Source organism: Giraffa tippelskirchi, chromosome 6 (genome assembly GCF_054371585.1).
Source record: "Giraffa tippelskirchi isolate mGirTip1 chromosome 6, T2T-mGirTip1v1.2.pri, whole genome shotgun sequence".
In the NCBI taxonomy this organism is placed as follows: Eukaryota; Metazoa; Chordata; class Mammalia; order Artiodactyla; family Giraffidae; genus Giraffa; species Giraffa tippelskirchi.
In genome coordinates this window covers 165,523,078-165,538,195 of record NC_137280.1, presented here as the reverse complement: position 1 = coordinate 165,538,195, position 15,118 = coordinate 165,523,078, and the positions used below count along the sequence as shown (strand labels likewise).

Genomic DNA, 15,118 nt, shown 5'->3' with positions numbered 1-15,118 from the left:
TCAATCCTTCAACCATTTTATTTTTCCTCCTTTCATTTTTGAAATAGATGTTTATTTCCTTATTTGGTACAAACTAATAGCACTGTGTTACTGTCACAAGATTGGCATACTAAACTCAACAAAACACAATTAATTGTAGGGAATACCTTACAAGGCCACACTCTGGGGAAAAAGACAAAGACAATGACATAATCATGACAATACTATAACAATGACTACTTTCAGAAACAGCTTCATAGCTTTTGAACTTGTTTAAAGGTTTATACTTGTCAAAGCCTTGTTACATTTTCTAAATGATTTCATGTCTTCACCAGAGTCCCTGTCACCAAAGTCAGATTGTTTTTAGTACATATAATGTAGAAAAACATCTCTGATGTCATTTTAAACCTAATTATTTTCAAATGGGTATAGAAATGGTACCAAGATCTTTATTTCATGTATTCCTGTGCCAGTGATGGTCACTCTTGTCTCAAGGTCTTCATATTACCGTGAACAATTTCTTCCCAATAAAAGCAGTGATTCATGACAGCCCCTGATGGGGAGCGTGTCCTGCTATAATCTCTGCTTTGTCTCAGCTGGTGCAGCATCAGCCAGAGGCCTGGGAACAAGGACATCCCAGCTTCTCGCAACAGACTTCTGGTGAAAAATATGTGCTTCTGTTGACAGTTGCCTCTCTCAACCGCAAGCTTCCAAAAAACAAATCCACTCACACCCAGCATTCTCTGAATCTTTATTCATTCTGATAAAGATCAGGGGTTTATTCCCAGGTGGTTCAGACGGTAAAGGATCTGCCTGCAACGCAGGAGACCCGGGTTCAATCCCTGGGTTGGGAAGATTCCCTGGAGAAAGGAACGGCAACCCACTCTAGTTTTCTTGCCTGCAAAATCCCATGGACAGAGGAGCCTGGTGGGCTTACAGTTCACGGGGTGGCAAAGAGTCAGACGTGACTGAGAGACTGACACTTCAATGAAGATGAGAAGGTTCAGGAAGACCATAACCAGACTCATAACCTCTACAAATGTAAAATAAAAGCATGTAGAACTCTCTTAGAGGAGATTAAGAATAAATGTGTGCAGTATATCTGGTCTAGATTACATCTTATTTTTATTGAAAAGTTTTTACTGTACACCTGTAATAGGCTAGAAGCTCCATGTGCTAAGAATGGAGAAGAGTCCAAATGGACACAGTTCCTACTATCAGGCAGCTCAAGAGCCTCTGGATCTTTGTTTTATTATTTTTGCTCCAAGAGGAACCAAACATACTCAGTTTAGCCTGGGTCTTCTGTAAGCCTTAAAAAGAAATCAGGAAAGGTCTAATAGAAGAACTATCAGTGGCCTTGATTGTTTTCACAGCTCTTCAAGAAAACTCTAATATTTAATGAGATAACATGTTGAAGGTCCCCACGCATCACCCCAAGGCAGTGCAGCCACTGAGGGAGTATCAGTCACCCTGTACCTTCCTTCGTGGGATGTACATTCAAAGCAAGTCTACTGTCCTAAACTGGGGCTCTGCAAGGGAATGAAGCCCTCATGCCCAAAGGTATCCATTGGATGAAATGAATGAATTCCTTTCCAACGCATTCAGTCTCTTGGGAGACTTGAAAAAATGACCACTCAAATTAATTTTAGTAGAGCTTAGTTCTCTCACACAAAGTCAGCTCAAGTTAATAAAGACTGGAGGACAGCATCACTTCAACTTCTATTTTAAAAAGCAAGGTCAAATCAGGGGAAAGATCAAATTTGGTAAAGGCAGAGACCCTAAAACAACAATAACAAATAAGCCAGAAGCCAGAAAGTCTCTAGAGAACTAAGGATTCAAAGAGAAAAGTTAGACTCACTGGAGGTGAGTGCTCTAAGGAAAACAGAACTCTGCAGAGGCCAGGGTGGAGGAAACATCAGCTAGACTAAAATCAAATACGGGTGCAGCTGAAACCAAAACACATGCTCTCGTTCAAAAAAAGAGACAGACCAGAAAAGCTTAGAAAATATTATGCTTTTCTGTCCTCCTCAAGGGGCCCCAAAACATTTGAAATAAACTGCTACACACTCACATATCCTACAAACAATGTTCTAATCTCACAAAGACAATAAGGCATGCCACAAAAACTCTCAAGGCCTGAGAAAGGTTTATGTCAGAAGTTAATTTAAAATTCTAAAAAGGGCTTAAAATCATTTATTCTAATTGCTCAGTGTCTCTTTCCCAGAATGGAAATGACCTAACTTAAGGACATAAAAACTGATCATGGCCTTTTGCAAAGCTGACAGAGACATGACAAAAATTAAGCTGTAGAAATGCATTAATACTTCTGAAATAAATGTGTAGTTGCTTACCTCCATATAGTTTAAGTGCATGGACTAAACATGCAATAATTCATCACACATATCTATCATTACCAGTAAAGGTGTATCACAAATCAACTTTAAGCAAGCGATGTAAAAATGAGATTTATATTTAATGCACTATTGTAAATTGTACCAACTGCCAGTGTTAACACTGGCAGCATAAGATGCCAAAAAAGCTTTTAAATGCCTGGAAGGAGGATGCTTTCCAAAACTGTTAGGAAAAAAATAAAAAATAAATAAAAGGAAATGAGAAGGTGGGGGGTGGGGCAGGGAACCTTCTTCTTGTCATTTAATATCCTGGAGTAAGACCATAAAGGGTACTCAGAAATAAAACAGAGCTTCGGACTTCTCAATCAAGGGCCGAAGAAAACAGCCCTCCCTTTCTCTTCTTTGCAGTTCATCAGTACAACCCAGAGGTGTGGCTGAGATAAATCACCCCAGCTTTCAGGCACTGCAAGTTGCAACCTCAAGTACATTAGCTCATTTTCAGATGATATTACAACTTACTTTTAAAGCAACAACAATGAAAGTTGAACCCTAAGAGTACCTGTCTTTATGTGAGCAATTATTGAATTTCACAGTCTCATAAAAAAACATAATCTGTAGTAATGTATCTAATGATCTCCAGTGACCTACCACCCTCTACAAATTTTACAGCAGCTCAAGTAAAATAATCTTGGATGTGACTGCAAATAAAAATGTCTACTGTGTAAGTGCTAAGTCTCTTCAGTTGTGTCCGACTCTTTGTGACCCCATGGACCATAACCCGCCAGGCTCCTCTGTCCATGGGATTTCCCAGGTAAGAATACTGGAGTGAGTTGCCATTTCCTTCTCCAGGGGATCTTCCTGACCCAGGGATCGAACTCATGTCTCTCAAGTCTCCTACATTGGTAGGTGGGTCCTTTACCACTAGCACCACCTGGGAAGTCCAAAAATGTCTATTATGCCCTCTTTAATTTGTAATTTGACATTTGATAACATTGCTAAATTATTTCAACATATTTTAAAGGCCCAGGACATTGAATTGTTCAAGTGTCATTGCCAGTGAAGATTTTTGAATAGCCAACATATTGAGTCTCCTAGCATGCAAAAGCTAAAAATCAATAAGCTTTCAAAACATGGAAGACCAACTCATCTTTTTCAAGTAATTAAAAATAGTAAAAACTAGGGTTCAACTTTCACTCTGGCTGAGTTCAAAATCTGGCTTCCTAATTTACTAATTTTATGACCCTAACCTTTCTACACTTTAGTTTTCTCACCTATAAAAAGGAAAAAAAAAGAATCCTCTGTGTAATGCTGTCTTGGGGATTCAGAGAGGTAATTTACAAAGTGTTTTGCACGATTTGTGACACAAAGAGATGAACAAATGATTACTGTAATTCTGAGGAGATGAAAGATGTTTAGAATACCATAATTTGAATACCTATAAACATGACAGCTTTTATATACTACTTTGGTCTCAAGAAACATTTAAGGTAGCTTACAAAGATATTTGAAATACAAAGTCGGTAAATCAAAATGTAAACACAAAAAGAGAGTAAAAAAGATGAGATTAATTTTAAAGGGGCAAAATGTCAGAAAAGATGAGCTTCATCAGTTTTATACAGTATGATTCCTAAGATAGAACAATCACTTAGGAAAATAAATCAATAATTAGCTGACACTAAAACAAAACAGGAATTTTTTTCAAGAGTCTTCCAAAAGAGGACAACAAAGAATGAAAACTATCTTCAACAATATCCTTACAAAAGATAAATTTCACAGACTTTCTCAGTACAGACTCCCCACCAAACTTAAGTGACACATTTTTTAAATAAAATCAGAAACCCCATACTAAGCAATCAGAAGTACTTTTTGCATTTGATAAATTAATTACATAGTAGACTTTGTGCTGGGTTTGCAAAGAATTCCCCCATGGCACTATTCCTACGTAAAACAGAGTAATGAATCTCACCTCACACACAAGCCCACCACCCTCTGTACTCATAATTCTGGAAGATGGAGAAAGGAGAAAGCAGGTGCTTTTGCCATTAAATAGTCTAAATGAGAGGAGATACCTCTGTGAGGGAGGCAAATATCATGCCAGAGATCATGGCTGTAAGAACTCTGTTGAATTTAAGCTTTATCACTTCACCGTGGTTGTTAAACTCTGCTTTCTCTTAGGAAGTAATATCAAAACTCTGAAAATGAAAGGGGCAACAAATTAGGAAGACTGCCTTCCCCAGCACTGCCAGTCTGGAAAGGAGGAAAGAAGAGAAGGGGAACCAAGGGGGAATCCTCAGGAGTAGATCCTGAAACAGTTAGTCCTCAGGTCCGGTAATTCCTGGCCAAAGGCATGCCGATGCCAAAGTAAAAAAGAAAAGAAAAGTAGAGCTACTTCAAAGACAGAGAATAACATCTGCCCTTTACTGAGTGCTAACTGAGCACTTTAAACTAAGTATACCATTTCAAGCTCATGACAACCTTATGAAAGTGTGAAAGTGAAAGTGTTAATCACTCAGTCATGTCTGGCTCTTTGCAACCCCCATGGACTGTATAGCCCACCAGGCTCCTCTGTCTATGGAATTCTCCAGGCAAGAATACTGGAGCAGTTTGCCATTCCCTTCTCCAGGGGATCTTTCCAATCCATGGATAGAACCTGGGTCTCCTGCATTGCGGGCAGATTCTTTACCATCTGAGCCACCGGGGAAACCCAACAACCTTATGAGGGAAGTACTATTATTATTATTACCTTTCTGCTTTTGACACAAAAGTCAAATCTTTTGCTAGCACTTCCACACGGCTTGCAAATGGCAAAACCAAGGGTCAACACCAGACTAGTCAGTCTAACCCCAAAGCTCTCTCATAAAGCTTCCCATTAGATGAAAACTCCACCCACACACGTGACCCAGTATCTCACCATCTAAGTTAACTTTGAACTTTAAAGAGCTAACCTTTACATGCCTGCCCCACCACTGAGGGAAATCATTAAGGTCACTGTAAATAAGAAACTGCAAGTATTCATGTCTATCCATAAAATATGACATTTTATAAAGTTCTTAATCACTGGGCTAGTGACTCAAAATTTCATTCTTTAAATTTAAGGGCACTTTTGGTACCATGTAAAACGTTAAGCAAAAGCCAAACATCATCTTAAAGACTGCAAAATCCTCCTAGTTAACTAACGTTCTCAGAATAACCTACATAGAATCAGAGCCTGACTTGGTAAGATATGGACAGTTGCAATGCACATAACCTGTCACATCTTTGCTCCCACTGTGACATTTTGTTCTAAGAATGCGGATAGTCCTTTAAAAATTAATCAAGGGAGACTAGTAAGACTAGTCATTAAAGTCAGTTGATGTCCTATTCAAATATCAAAGCACAGGGTAAGCAAGGGGCTAGGATACAAAATAAAATGAGACTTAGATAACTTTACCGATATCTTCAGTACATATAATCATGCATTAATAGCTGCCATAACTGTCAGTTCTGTGAAACAATTTGCATTGTTTTGTTACCACTCTTACAACTTGTCTAACATTTATATGAGATCAACGTTCAAAGGGCTTATTGTTAATATTAAGAAATACAAATATGAACTACTATCAATTTGCTCATTAGGCAAATAACCATGCATGATGCTTCTTGTCTAAAGGTACCGGGCACTTCCTATAGGAAAAGAATGTAAAGTGGAATATGGGACAAGTAAGGTCTCTATGGTCTCTACCCTTAAAGGGTTTACACATTTAGATGAAAAAAATTTGAAGGCTATAATGAATTACGGTTAAATTTCAGTCAGCCCTATAGTTGGGTATATACTTGAAAATATTTAAAATTAAAGAGTATAAAAAAGGAAAAGGAATAAAAAATGTTTAAACATTTGGGATGAGGTCATTTAGAGCAAAACAGAAGACTATGGTCTCCTTTAAGTTAATAATAATCTTTTTTAAAAAAATAATACGTTTTTATGGCAATAATAAGCTTTATATTAATAACAAATTTTAGGAAATGGGAAGAGTTTGGTCTGAACACACATAAGGACAACCTTGTTAATCAGAACGAGTACATTGTGGGGGGAGACATAATACTTTTCCAGATATAAGATTATGAGAAATCAATCAATCAACCAAATAAATATTTCTTGTATTATTGAAAGTACCAACTAGAAAAATTACTCACCAAAAGAGGAGGCAGCTGAATAGAACCATAGGCCTTCATACTCTGATGACAGGAGAATGAAAAAGACCTTGAAACGGGCAAGGTGGTGGGGGGGGATGGGGAAATTAAGCAAACAATTTTAAGAAAGAAACAGCCCATTTTTTTTAATGTTTACAAACCTTAAATAAGATTTTTAATGTACAAGGATTCACAAAAGCATCTCTCAATTCTCCCCATTGAGAATGGGTACATCAGCCTAATAATTCAGAAGACATTTCCATTATGTTGAATTTGCTATTTAAACTACTTTGTAATCTGGGAGCACATATCAACATTCAGGGACCCCCAGTGTGAATACAAACTTGGAATAAGCCAACAACTGTCTAATCCACCAAGTAAACAATTCTCAAGGTAGCCCACAGTTGATTTTTCCATCATGCTGAACTTCAATTTTGGAAAATAGCTACTTAAAAAAAACAAAACAAACAAATAAAAAAACCTTAAATTCATGCCAAAAATGTAAAGGTGTCAGAAGCTTGATTTCTTAATTCCCCATCAGTATTTTTTTAAGAGCTATTGCTTCTTTTAATTAATTAGTTAATTTGGCTACCTGGAGTCTTAGTTGCAGCATGGGGACCTCTGTTGTAGCAAGTGAACTCTCCAGCTGTGACGTGGGCTCACTAGTTGTGGCTTGGTTGCTCCACAACATGTGGGATCTTAGTTTCCTGACCGTGGATCAAACCCACATCCCCTGCGTGGCAAGGCACATTCTTAACCATTGGAGCACCAGGGAAGTCCCCCTGTATCGGGATTTTAACAGTATATACCAACAAGCTTTTAGAAAGGAAGTTTTTCATTAGAAATTAATAATGTGTTCATTATGCCCACCACATGACTAGTAAAACATAGGAAATCTGGCCTAAGGGTCAGAATAAAGAAGGATGCTGCTGCTGCTGCTGCTAAGTCGCTTCAGTCGTGTCCGACTCTGTGCAACCCCATAGACGGCAGCCCACCAGGCTCTCCTATCCTTGGGATTTTCCAGGCAAGAACACTGGAGTGGGGTGCCATTGCCTTCTCCAAAAGAATGATGAATAGTCTCCAGGCTTCTCTCCTTCCTGTCTTCATAGAGATGTGGTAAGAACATGCTAAAATAATCAATACGAGTGTTTCTTATAAACTTATTCAAATTCAAGGTTATATTACTATAAGCGTAATATATGTATACTAAGAACTTCTAAATGGCATAATGAGAACAGAGTATCAATGAGATAATGGCATCTATAGGTCAAAAAGTTAAGATTATAGTAACAAACCACTCCATTAGTTCAGTTAATTCATATTAAGCAGGCATAGAGCACCTACTATGTGCTGGGCATTGTGCTAGGCTCTGAGGATGGAAAAATGAATAAGAATGGGCCCTGCAATCTGGAACTTACAACTGCACCACTGACTACAAAAGTATATTATCTTATAAATAATGAAAAAACAACACCATCTGCATAGTTACTTTATTTGACCTCACACGTACAAGAACATTTATTGAAGCTGACACAAAATAAAAGTGGAAAATTGATGCTGCATCTGAATATCCATTAAAAATCCAAAGAACAAATTCCACTTTCATAAATGTATAAACTTGACTAAAACAAAAAAGCAAACAATGCTCCCCTTTCACTGCCTCCTCCATCCAAAAACAAAAAAAAACCCAGTAAAGTCTTGCTTCAAGGTTTGTATAGTGGCCTTATTTCTTCAGTTGATATGTGGAGATGAAGGTTGAGAGTCAACTGTCTACCCTCCATTAATGGGGCTTCATACTTATTTCTTGGATACGCAGGCACAACAGAGCCATCCCTGGCCCCAGCTGGTTTTGATTTGAATAGGAGGTTTCAAACAAGGTGGACTTGACCTTAACTGAAATATTGCCAGGACCATTTTATGATTTTATTAAAAAGAAATTTAGAAATTCAAAATGCACTTGAGGTCTGGGAATTCACAATCCAAGGAAGAACTCTGAACTCCAAAGTTGAGTTATAAAGGAAAAATGAAAGTATCTCAGCATTTCAAAATTGCTGAAACTCAGAAAGGAAAAGTTCTCATCATGTTATAAGGAAGTTATTTAGGCAGTACTCTCCCAAGTTTCGGAGAAGGCAATGGCACCCCACTCCAGTACTCTTGCCTGGAAAATCCCATGGACGGAGGAGCCTGGTAGGCTACAGTCCATGGGGTCACTAAGAGTCGGACACGACTGAGCGACTTCACTTTCACTTTTCCCTTTCATGCACTGGAGAAGGAAATATCAACCCGCTCCAGTATTCTTGCCTGGAGAATCCTAGGGACGGCAGAGCCTGGTGGGCTGCCGTCTATGGGGTCGCACAAAGTCGGACACAACTGAAGCGACTTAGCAGTAGCAGCTCCCAAGTTTGCAGCAAAACCTTTCCTCTACTTCTGACAAGAAAAACACAATCTAGTGGTTCTCCGAAACTAAAAAGGGTAGCTTCTCAAAACTTATACTTCTGCTTTTGTGATTATTTTTCGTAACTAAATTGAAACTGACCAATGAGATTTTGAAAGAATCCATTATTCAACAGTATCCTATAATCATAGGCGGTCTCTTCAATCACTGAAATAACTTAAATACTTAGAAATTATGATCAAAACCATTTGAAGCCCTGCCAACCTAAAAAGATACAATTCTGCAGTAGGAAAAGAAAATTAGAATGCTTAATTGCAAAGGGAAGAAAAGAAATAGTCTGACTGAAAGAATAGACTAAATTTAGATTAGAATTATATTTATCTTTTTGTCACAATACTAAAACCATTTGGTCTAATTGGTGTGTGCTGGGAAGGGAGGCGTGTGAAGAGGATGGAGGGATCAAACATCTTACTAAGAATAGTCCCTTCTTATGTCCTTCCTGCCACTCCAAGGAGTGGACCTGGGAGCACCATGTTGACAGTCCATGTCTGCCTCACCAGGCAAGCACACACACATTTCCCTATTCTGGAAATTTGTACCTCTGAGAGAACTAATAACATGATCCCATTCTACTTACACTTCAATTGAACTTGCAAATGAAATTTGCAGACTAGGAGGATCAATTGTATTTCTTGGCTTGATTCAATCTCAGAGCTTCTCCTCCACAATGCTGACTGTGTCAACTTGCTGAAACTAATCTGAGCCTTTCTTTAAGCAAGTTCCATCCTGATCAGATTGCCATTAACGTTTTGTTTTGTTTTTCACCAAAATGAATATAAGCTCAATACCAGGTGGAGTTAGTCCCCATGATTGTTACAAACCAATAGTTTCAACAAGAGTGAAATCATGAAAGGATTAGATTCTGATGACTCTGTCCTTTCTAATAGTTAAAGCAGCTAGGTCAACAACAAAAACAAATATTTACTACGTGCCTATTCTGTGCCATGCACCATGCTACATACTAAGTATTCAAGTCAAATAAAACATAACTGCTTTCCCAAGGGTCACATCATTTATTCAACAAATTAATATGCCAAGGATTATTCTACATGATGAGGATACTGAAGTGAATGCTACGTGCCCTTGCAAAGCCTATATTCCATCAAGCATTTTGGCCTTAACTTGGAGTGAAGTGGGCAACCACTGGAAGGTTCTGAGTAGAGAAACGACCTGATTTGACTTAGAAATGTTTTAGCAGATAGGACGGAGAAGCCTGGTAGGCTACAGTCCATGGGATCACTAGGAGTTGGACACGACTGAGTGACTTTGCTTTCACTTTTCACTTTCATGCATTGGAGAAGGAAATGGCAACCCACTCCAGTGTTCTTGCCTGGAGAATCCCAGGGACGGGGAGCCTGGTGGGCTGCCATCTATGGGGTCGCACAGAGTCAGACACGACTGAAGCAACTTAGCAGCAGCAGCATAAAGCAAATACATATATCTGCTTAATTGGTGAAGAGGCTACTTGAGCATTTCAGGCAAGAGATGGTATGGAATGTGGAACAGACTAGGGCAGTAGCCGGGGAAGTGGTGAGACAGGGTCCATCAGTAAGACCTCTCTGATTATATACAAGAGAAAAACACTCAACCAAAAACAGAGAGAAAGAAAAGAAAAGAAAATGAAACAGAATATTTGGGAATCTCCTGACACTGACAGGGAGCCTTGGAGAACCAGACTTAGCAACTGGACAGGAACAAGGCTGGAAACTACCTGACCATCAGAGAAACATGCCTGGAGTCCGTGAGCTTTCACTGTGGCTTCTAACTTTGTACTGCTCTACTCAAGATTCAAATAACCAGGCGACTGCAGCTTCCCAAGTTTTAGTCACATGTCCATTTATTGGCACATATGGATGTGAGGGTTGGACTATAAAGAAAGCTGAGCACCAAAGAATTGATGCTTTTGAACTGTGGTGTTGGAGAAGACTCTTGAGAGTCCATTGGACAGCAAGGAGATCCAACCAGTCCATCCTAAAGGAGATCAGTCCTGGGTGTTCATTGGAAGTACTGATGTTGAAGCTGAAACTCCAATACTTTGGCCACCTGATGTGAAGAGCTGACGCATTTGAAAAGATCCTGATGCTGGGAAAGATTGAAGGCGGGAGGAGAAGGGGACGATGGAGGATGAGATGGTTGGATGGCATCACCGACTCAATGGACATGACTTGGAGTAAACTCTGGGAGTTGGTGATGGACAGGGAGGCCTGGCATGCTACATACAGTTCATGGGGTCGCAAAAAGTCGGACACGACTGAGCGACTGAACTGAGCTGAACTGAACCCAGCAATAGAGACAAAGAGCCAAGCTTTATTTACCACCATCAGACCCAGACTCCCAAGATTACATCACATGGGAGAGAGACAACAGGCCAAAAGGAAATCAGGATGCTATTAGGAAGGACGAATGAACAGCAGGAAACCTAGTCTACAAGGCAATTTATGTCTGATGGGTAAAAGCAGAATTACAGACAAAAGATAGCTCAGAATAAAAGTGGTCTCATAAATTGAAACATACTTTTCAGTAAAAAGGTATTTTCAGTAAAATTGTCATTTTACTCTTTCTAGATATAAAGATAACCCTGGTACTCAACAGACTACTGCTACTGCTGCTGCTAAGTCGCTTCAGTCATGTCCAACGCTGTGCAACCCCATAGACGGCAGCCCACCAGGCTCCCCGTCCCTGGGATTCTCCAGGCAAGAACACTGGAGTGGGTTGCCATTTCCTTCTCCAATGCACGAAAGTGAAAAGTGAAAGTGAAGTCGCTCAGTCGTGTCCGACTCATAGCAACCCCATAGACTGCAGCCTACCAGGCTCCTGCGTCCATGGGATTTTCCAGGCAAGAGTACTGGAGTGGGTTGCCATTGCCTTCTCTGCAACAAACTACAGTGGAGATTATTTAGCTGCCAAGTGGTCACATGAAGGTTTTTGCTTAAAAGATCCTAAATGTCTAGATAAAAAATTTTGAAAGAAATTTAATTTTTTAAGCTGAATAATACATAACACATGTATATCTTTCTTGCAGAAGAATCAAAGGATGCATATTTAAATCAGTATATATGAATTTGAATTATGGGGTAACCTTGTGAATTGTTGACTGTAAACAGCTGAATAAAGGCCCAAATATATAATTTTAAATCATTCTTTTCACTCTTTCCAGGTAACTCCTACTCTTGGAACAGGAAACAGACATGGGAAAACATGCCAACGTCATTCATTCTCTTATCTTACTTTCTCATGTCTATTTCCTGTTCAAAAGAAAAGAACTTATCTAGAGAGTGAAAAGAACGATTTTAAAATAATATGTTTGGATCTGAATATGTAAAACTTTACAGATCATGTCTCCAGAGAACAGGCAAGGGAGCAGCCGATGCTCCTATCTAGTCAACCTTGCCACATCAAAATGCAGATCCAGAGATGCCAGACTTTCAGATTTTTCGAAAGTAGCTGAGATTCTAGATTTTCATATGAAACCTCTAGATTTTTAAATGCTGGAAATTTTAGTTGGGGTTTTTTTTGTTGTTGGTGGTGGTGTGGTTTTTTGTTTGCCTGTTTGTTTTTCAGTTTTTGAATATTCTATAGGTAAAATAAAAACCTAAATGTGACCTCTGTTCTCCATTGCATCAACGTGTGGTCAAACCTTAACAGAGATGAGCAGATGCCTGCATTTCTTTTCTTTCTGTTTCCAACATTAACAACCACAATCCTTTCTTCCCTTCATGGGAACCAGATGTGGACTTGGCAAAGCCATGGATTCCCCCAAGAACTCCCTTCATACTCCAGCTGCAACCAAAATGATCAATGCTTTTAGAGCAATTTCAGGATGACATGTTCGATGAAGATTTGGAAGCACCAACTTACTGCTCCCTGGATAATGTCCCGAACCAGAAAGGGAGTGTTGTTGAATGGCTTCAGGGTGAGACAGCCATGTTAACTGGGACACGTGCAGAGGAACACAGGTCATCTAAAAGAGGAACTCGAGAAATGAAGCAACTGAACTTAAGGAAAAAAAATATGCTGAAATAGGCCTGAGGCGAGGGGGGCAGCAAGGAAGGCCACAGTAGAAAGGAGGCCCTTCCTAATTTCTCAACCCCCACTTTCTTCCTTAGCCCATCTCCCTAGTTCTTTTAGCTGCGTGCATTGGCTTCTTTAGTCAACTAAGCCCCATGAACGGTCTCGTGCAAGACACAAGGGACAATATATATATATATGTGTGAATTCCTAAAAGAAATTGCTTGAGAAGAAGTTTTTATGGAATGTGCTCAGAGAATTGGTTAGTCAGTAGAGATTTATGTAAATATTTTTTAAAGTATTCATAAGTGACTTAATCCACACAAGCAGACTTCCTTTTGCATTTTTCTCTCAGAACAGTGGAAGCTTTATTCACCAACTCCACATGAAAGAAACATATTTTTTTTCACCTTGTGGTTAAGGATCTGTAGAATCATTTCCTTCCTACAATGCAAACTTGGTACATGACTTACCCACTTACTTCAGGTCGATGATAGACCACAATCATGAGAGGGAGCGATAGGGCACTGCTCTGAGAAAGTGCTTTTCATTCTCTCAAAACATTCACAAGGATTAACCAATTAATGGGTGAGTGAAGTCAGCCTTTTTTTAAAAAACAAATGAGAAAACTGAAGATATTTAAAAGCTTTCCCTACAAAGAGATTCAGTGTCTGAGTCTGAATTAGAACTTGGACCTTCCTAACATTAGCAGTTCAGAGATTCAACTCATGTAAACATTTGAAAGGTCAGCTGTTCATCAAATACTTTTCCAACTACAGCAAATGTATCCTTATTAAGTTTCTTTTGCAAAAGTTCCAAGGTGCTGAACACTCATCCATTGCCACCAATAATTAACAATCCAAAACAACCTAAACACAGAGAATTTTTTGTTGGCATTTTGAAACTTCAGACTATCTTAGGAACAGAGTGTGTGGGAGTGGTTTTGGCTAAAAAGCAGGCTAGGAAAAAAGACATCAGCTGAAAAGTTTTCCTGAGACTGGTCCTTCCCTGTTTCAAATAGGTTTGCAGCAAGAAGAAAAGTGTTTGTTCTCTTCAAATAAAAACTTTGTGCTTCCTGGAAATGGGCAGAAAAGGGAAAACCAAGCAAAACAATATCACTTGGCCTAATATTTAGAAAATTCAACAAAACTTGGAGTCCTAAGTGCAGTCATCCTTATTCTAGCTAGTTAACTTTGATTCACACATATCTATCCACCCAAAGTTTAAAGATTTTTAAAAATTTCTTAACTACCATATCTACTGTGAGCTATTTTCTTCTCATGTTTTCTACACTACTCAGTGGTAAAGAATCTGCCTGCCAATGCAGGAGACACAAGATAAATCCCACATGCCACAGAGCAACTAAATCTGTGCGCGAAAGCTATTGAGATTGTGCTCTTGAGCCACAAGCCGCACCTACGAAAGCCTGTGCACCTAGAGCCTGCGCTCAGCAACGAGGGAAGCCACCGCAACGGGAAGCCTGCACACCATAACCGGAGAGTGGCCTGTGCACCAACAGAGACCCAGTGCAGCCAAATAAATACATAAATTTTTTTTTTTAATTAAAAAATAAAGAAAAGAGGAAAAGAGTGAAAGCATTTCTATTGAGAGGGTTTCAATCTCTATGTCAGGCTCAAGATTAACTTGAAATGACGGTAGACCTAAGTGCGAACAAAATTAGCCTTCTTGAAGAAAATCCTTGTGTCACTGAGTTAGAAAAATATTTTTTAAACAAGACAAAAAAGTGCAAAATAGGAAAAAAATAAAAGGATAACATGAAATGAATCAAAATATGAAATGTTTGCTCTTCAAAGGGCACAATTAGGAAAATGAAAATGCAAACCACAGATTATAAGAAAACATTTGCAAACCGTGTATTCAACAAAAGATTATATTAACAGTATTTTTTCTTTTGAAAAGATATATATATATAAATCAATAAGAAAATGATACTCTAAGTTTTTTAAATGAACAAAAGATGTGAACAATCACAGAAAATATTCAAATGGCCAACAGACGGAGAAAAGATGTTCAACATCACTAGTCATCAAGAAAATGCAAATTAAAACCACAATGAGCTACCATTAAACAGCCACTAGAATAGCTAAAGTTAATAAGACTGACAATATCAAATAATGTCAAGAGAGAATCAAAC

At 38.8% G+C, this 15,118-nt stretch overlaps 1 protein-coding gene across 9 annotated transcripts in view; it reads right to left on the bottom strand.

The window, feature by feature from the left end:
- The window catches only part of LOC145509620 (uncharacterized), a 533,964-nt gene that overhangs the window by 352,870 nt on the left and 165,976 nt on the right, over positions 1–15,118 (bottom strand). For 4 of the 9 annotated variants that reach the window (XR_014056240.1, XM_081498842.1, XM_081498841.1 and 1 more), the window contains one exon: positions 6,504–6,570. The exons of the other annotated variants lie outside the window; for them this stretch is intronic. Coding sequence is in view for 3 of the 4 variants with exons in the window: in XM_081498842.1 (XP_081354968.1) it covers positions 6,504–6,542 (39 nt within the window). In the remaining variant the exon portion in view is untranslated. The remainder of the gene's footprint in view (positions 1–6,503; positions 6,571–15,118) is intronic. 9 annotated transcript variants of the gene reach the window in all.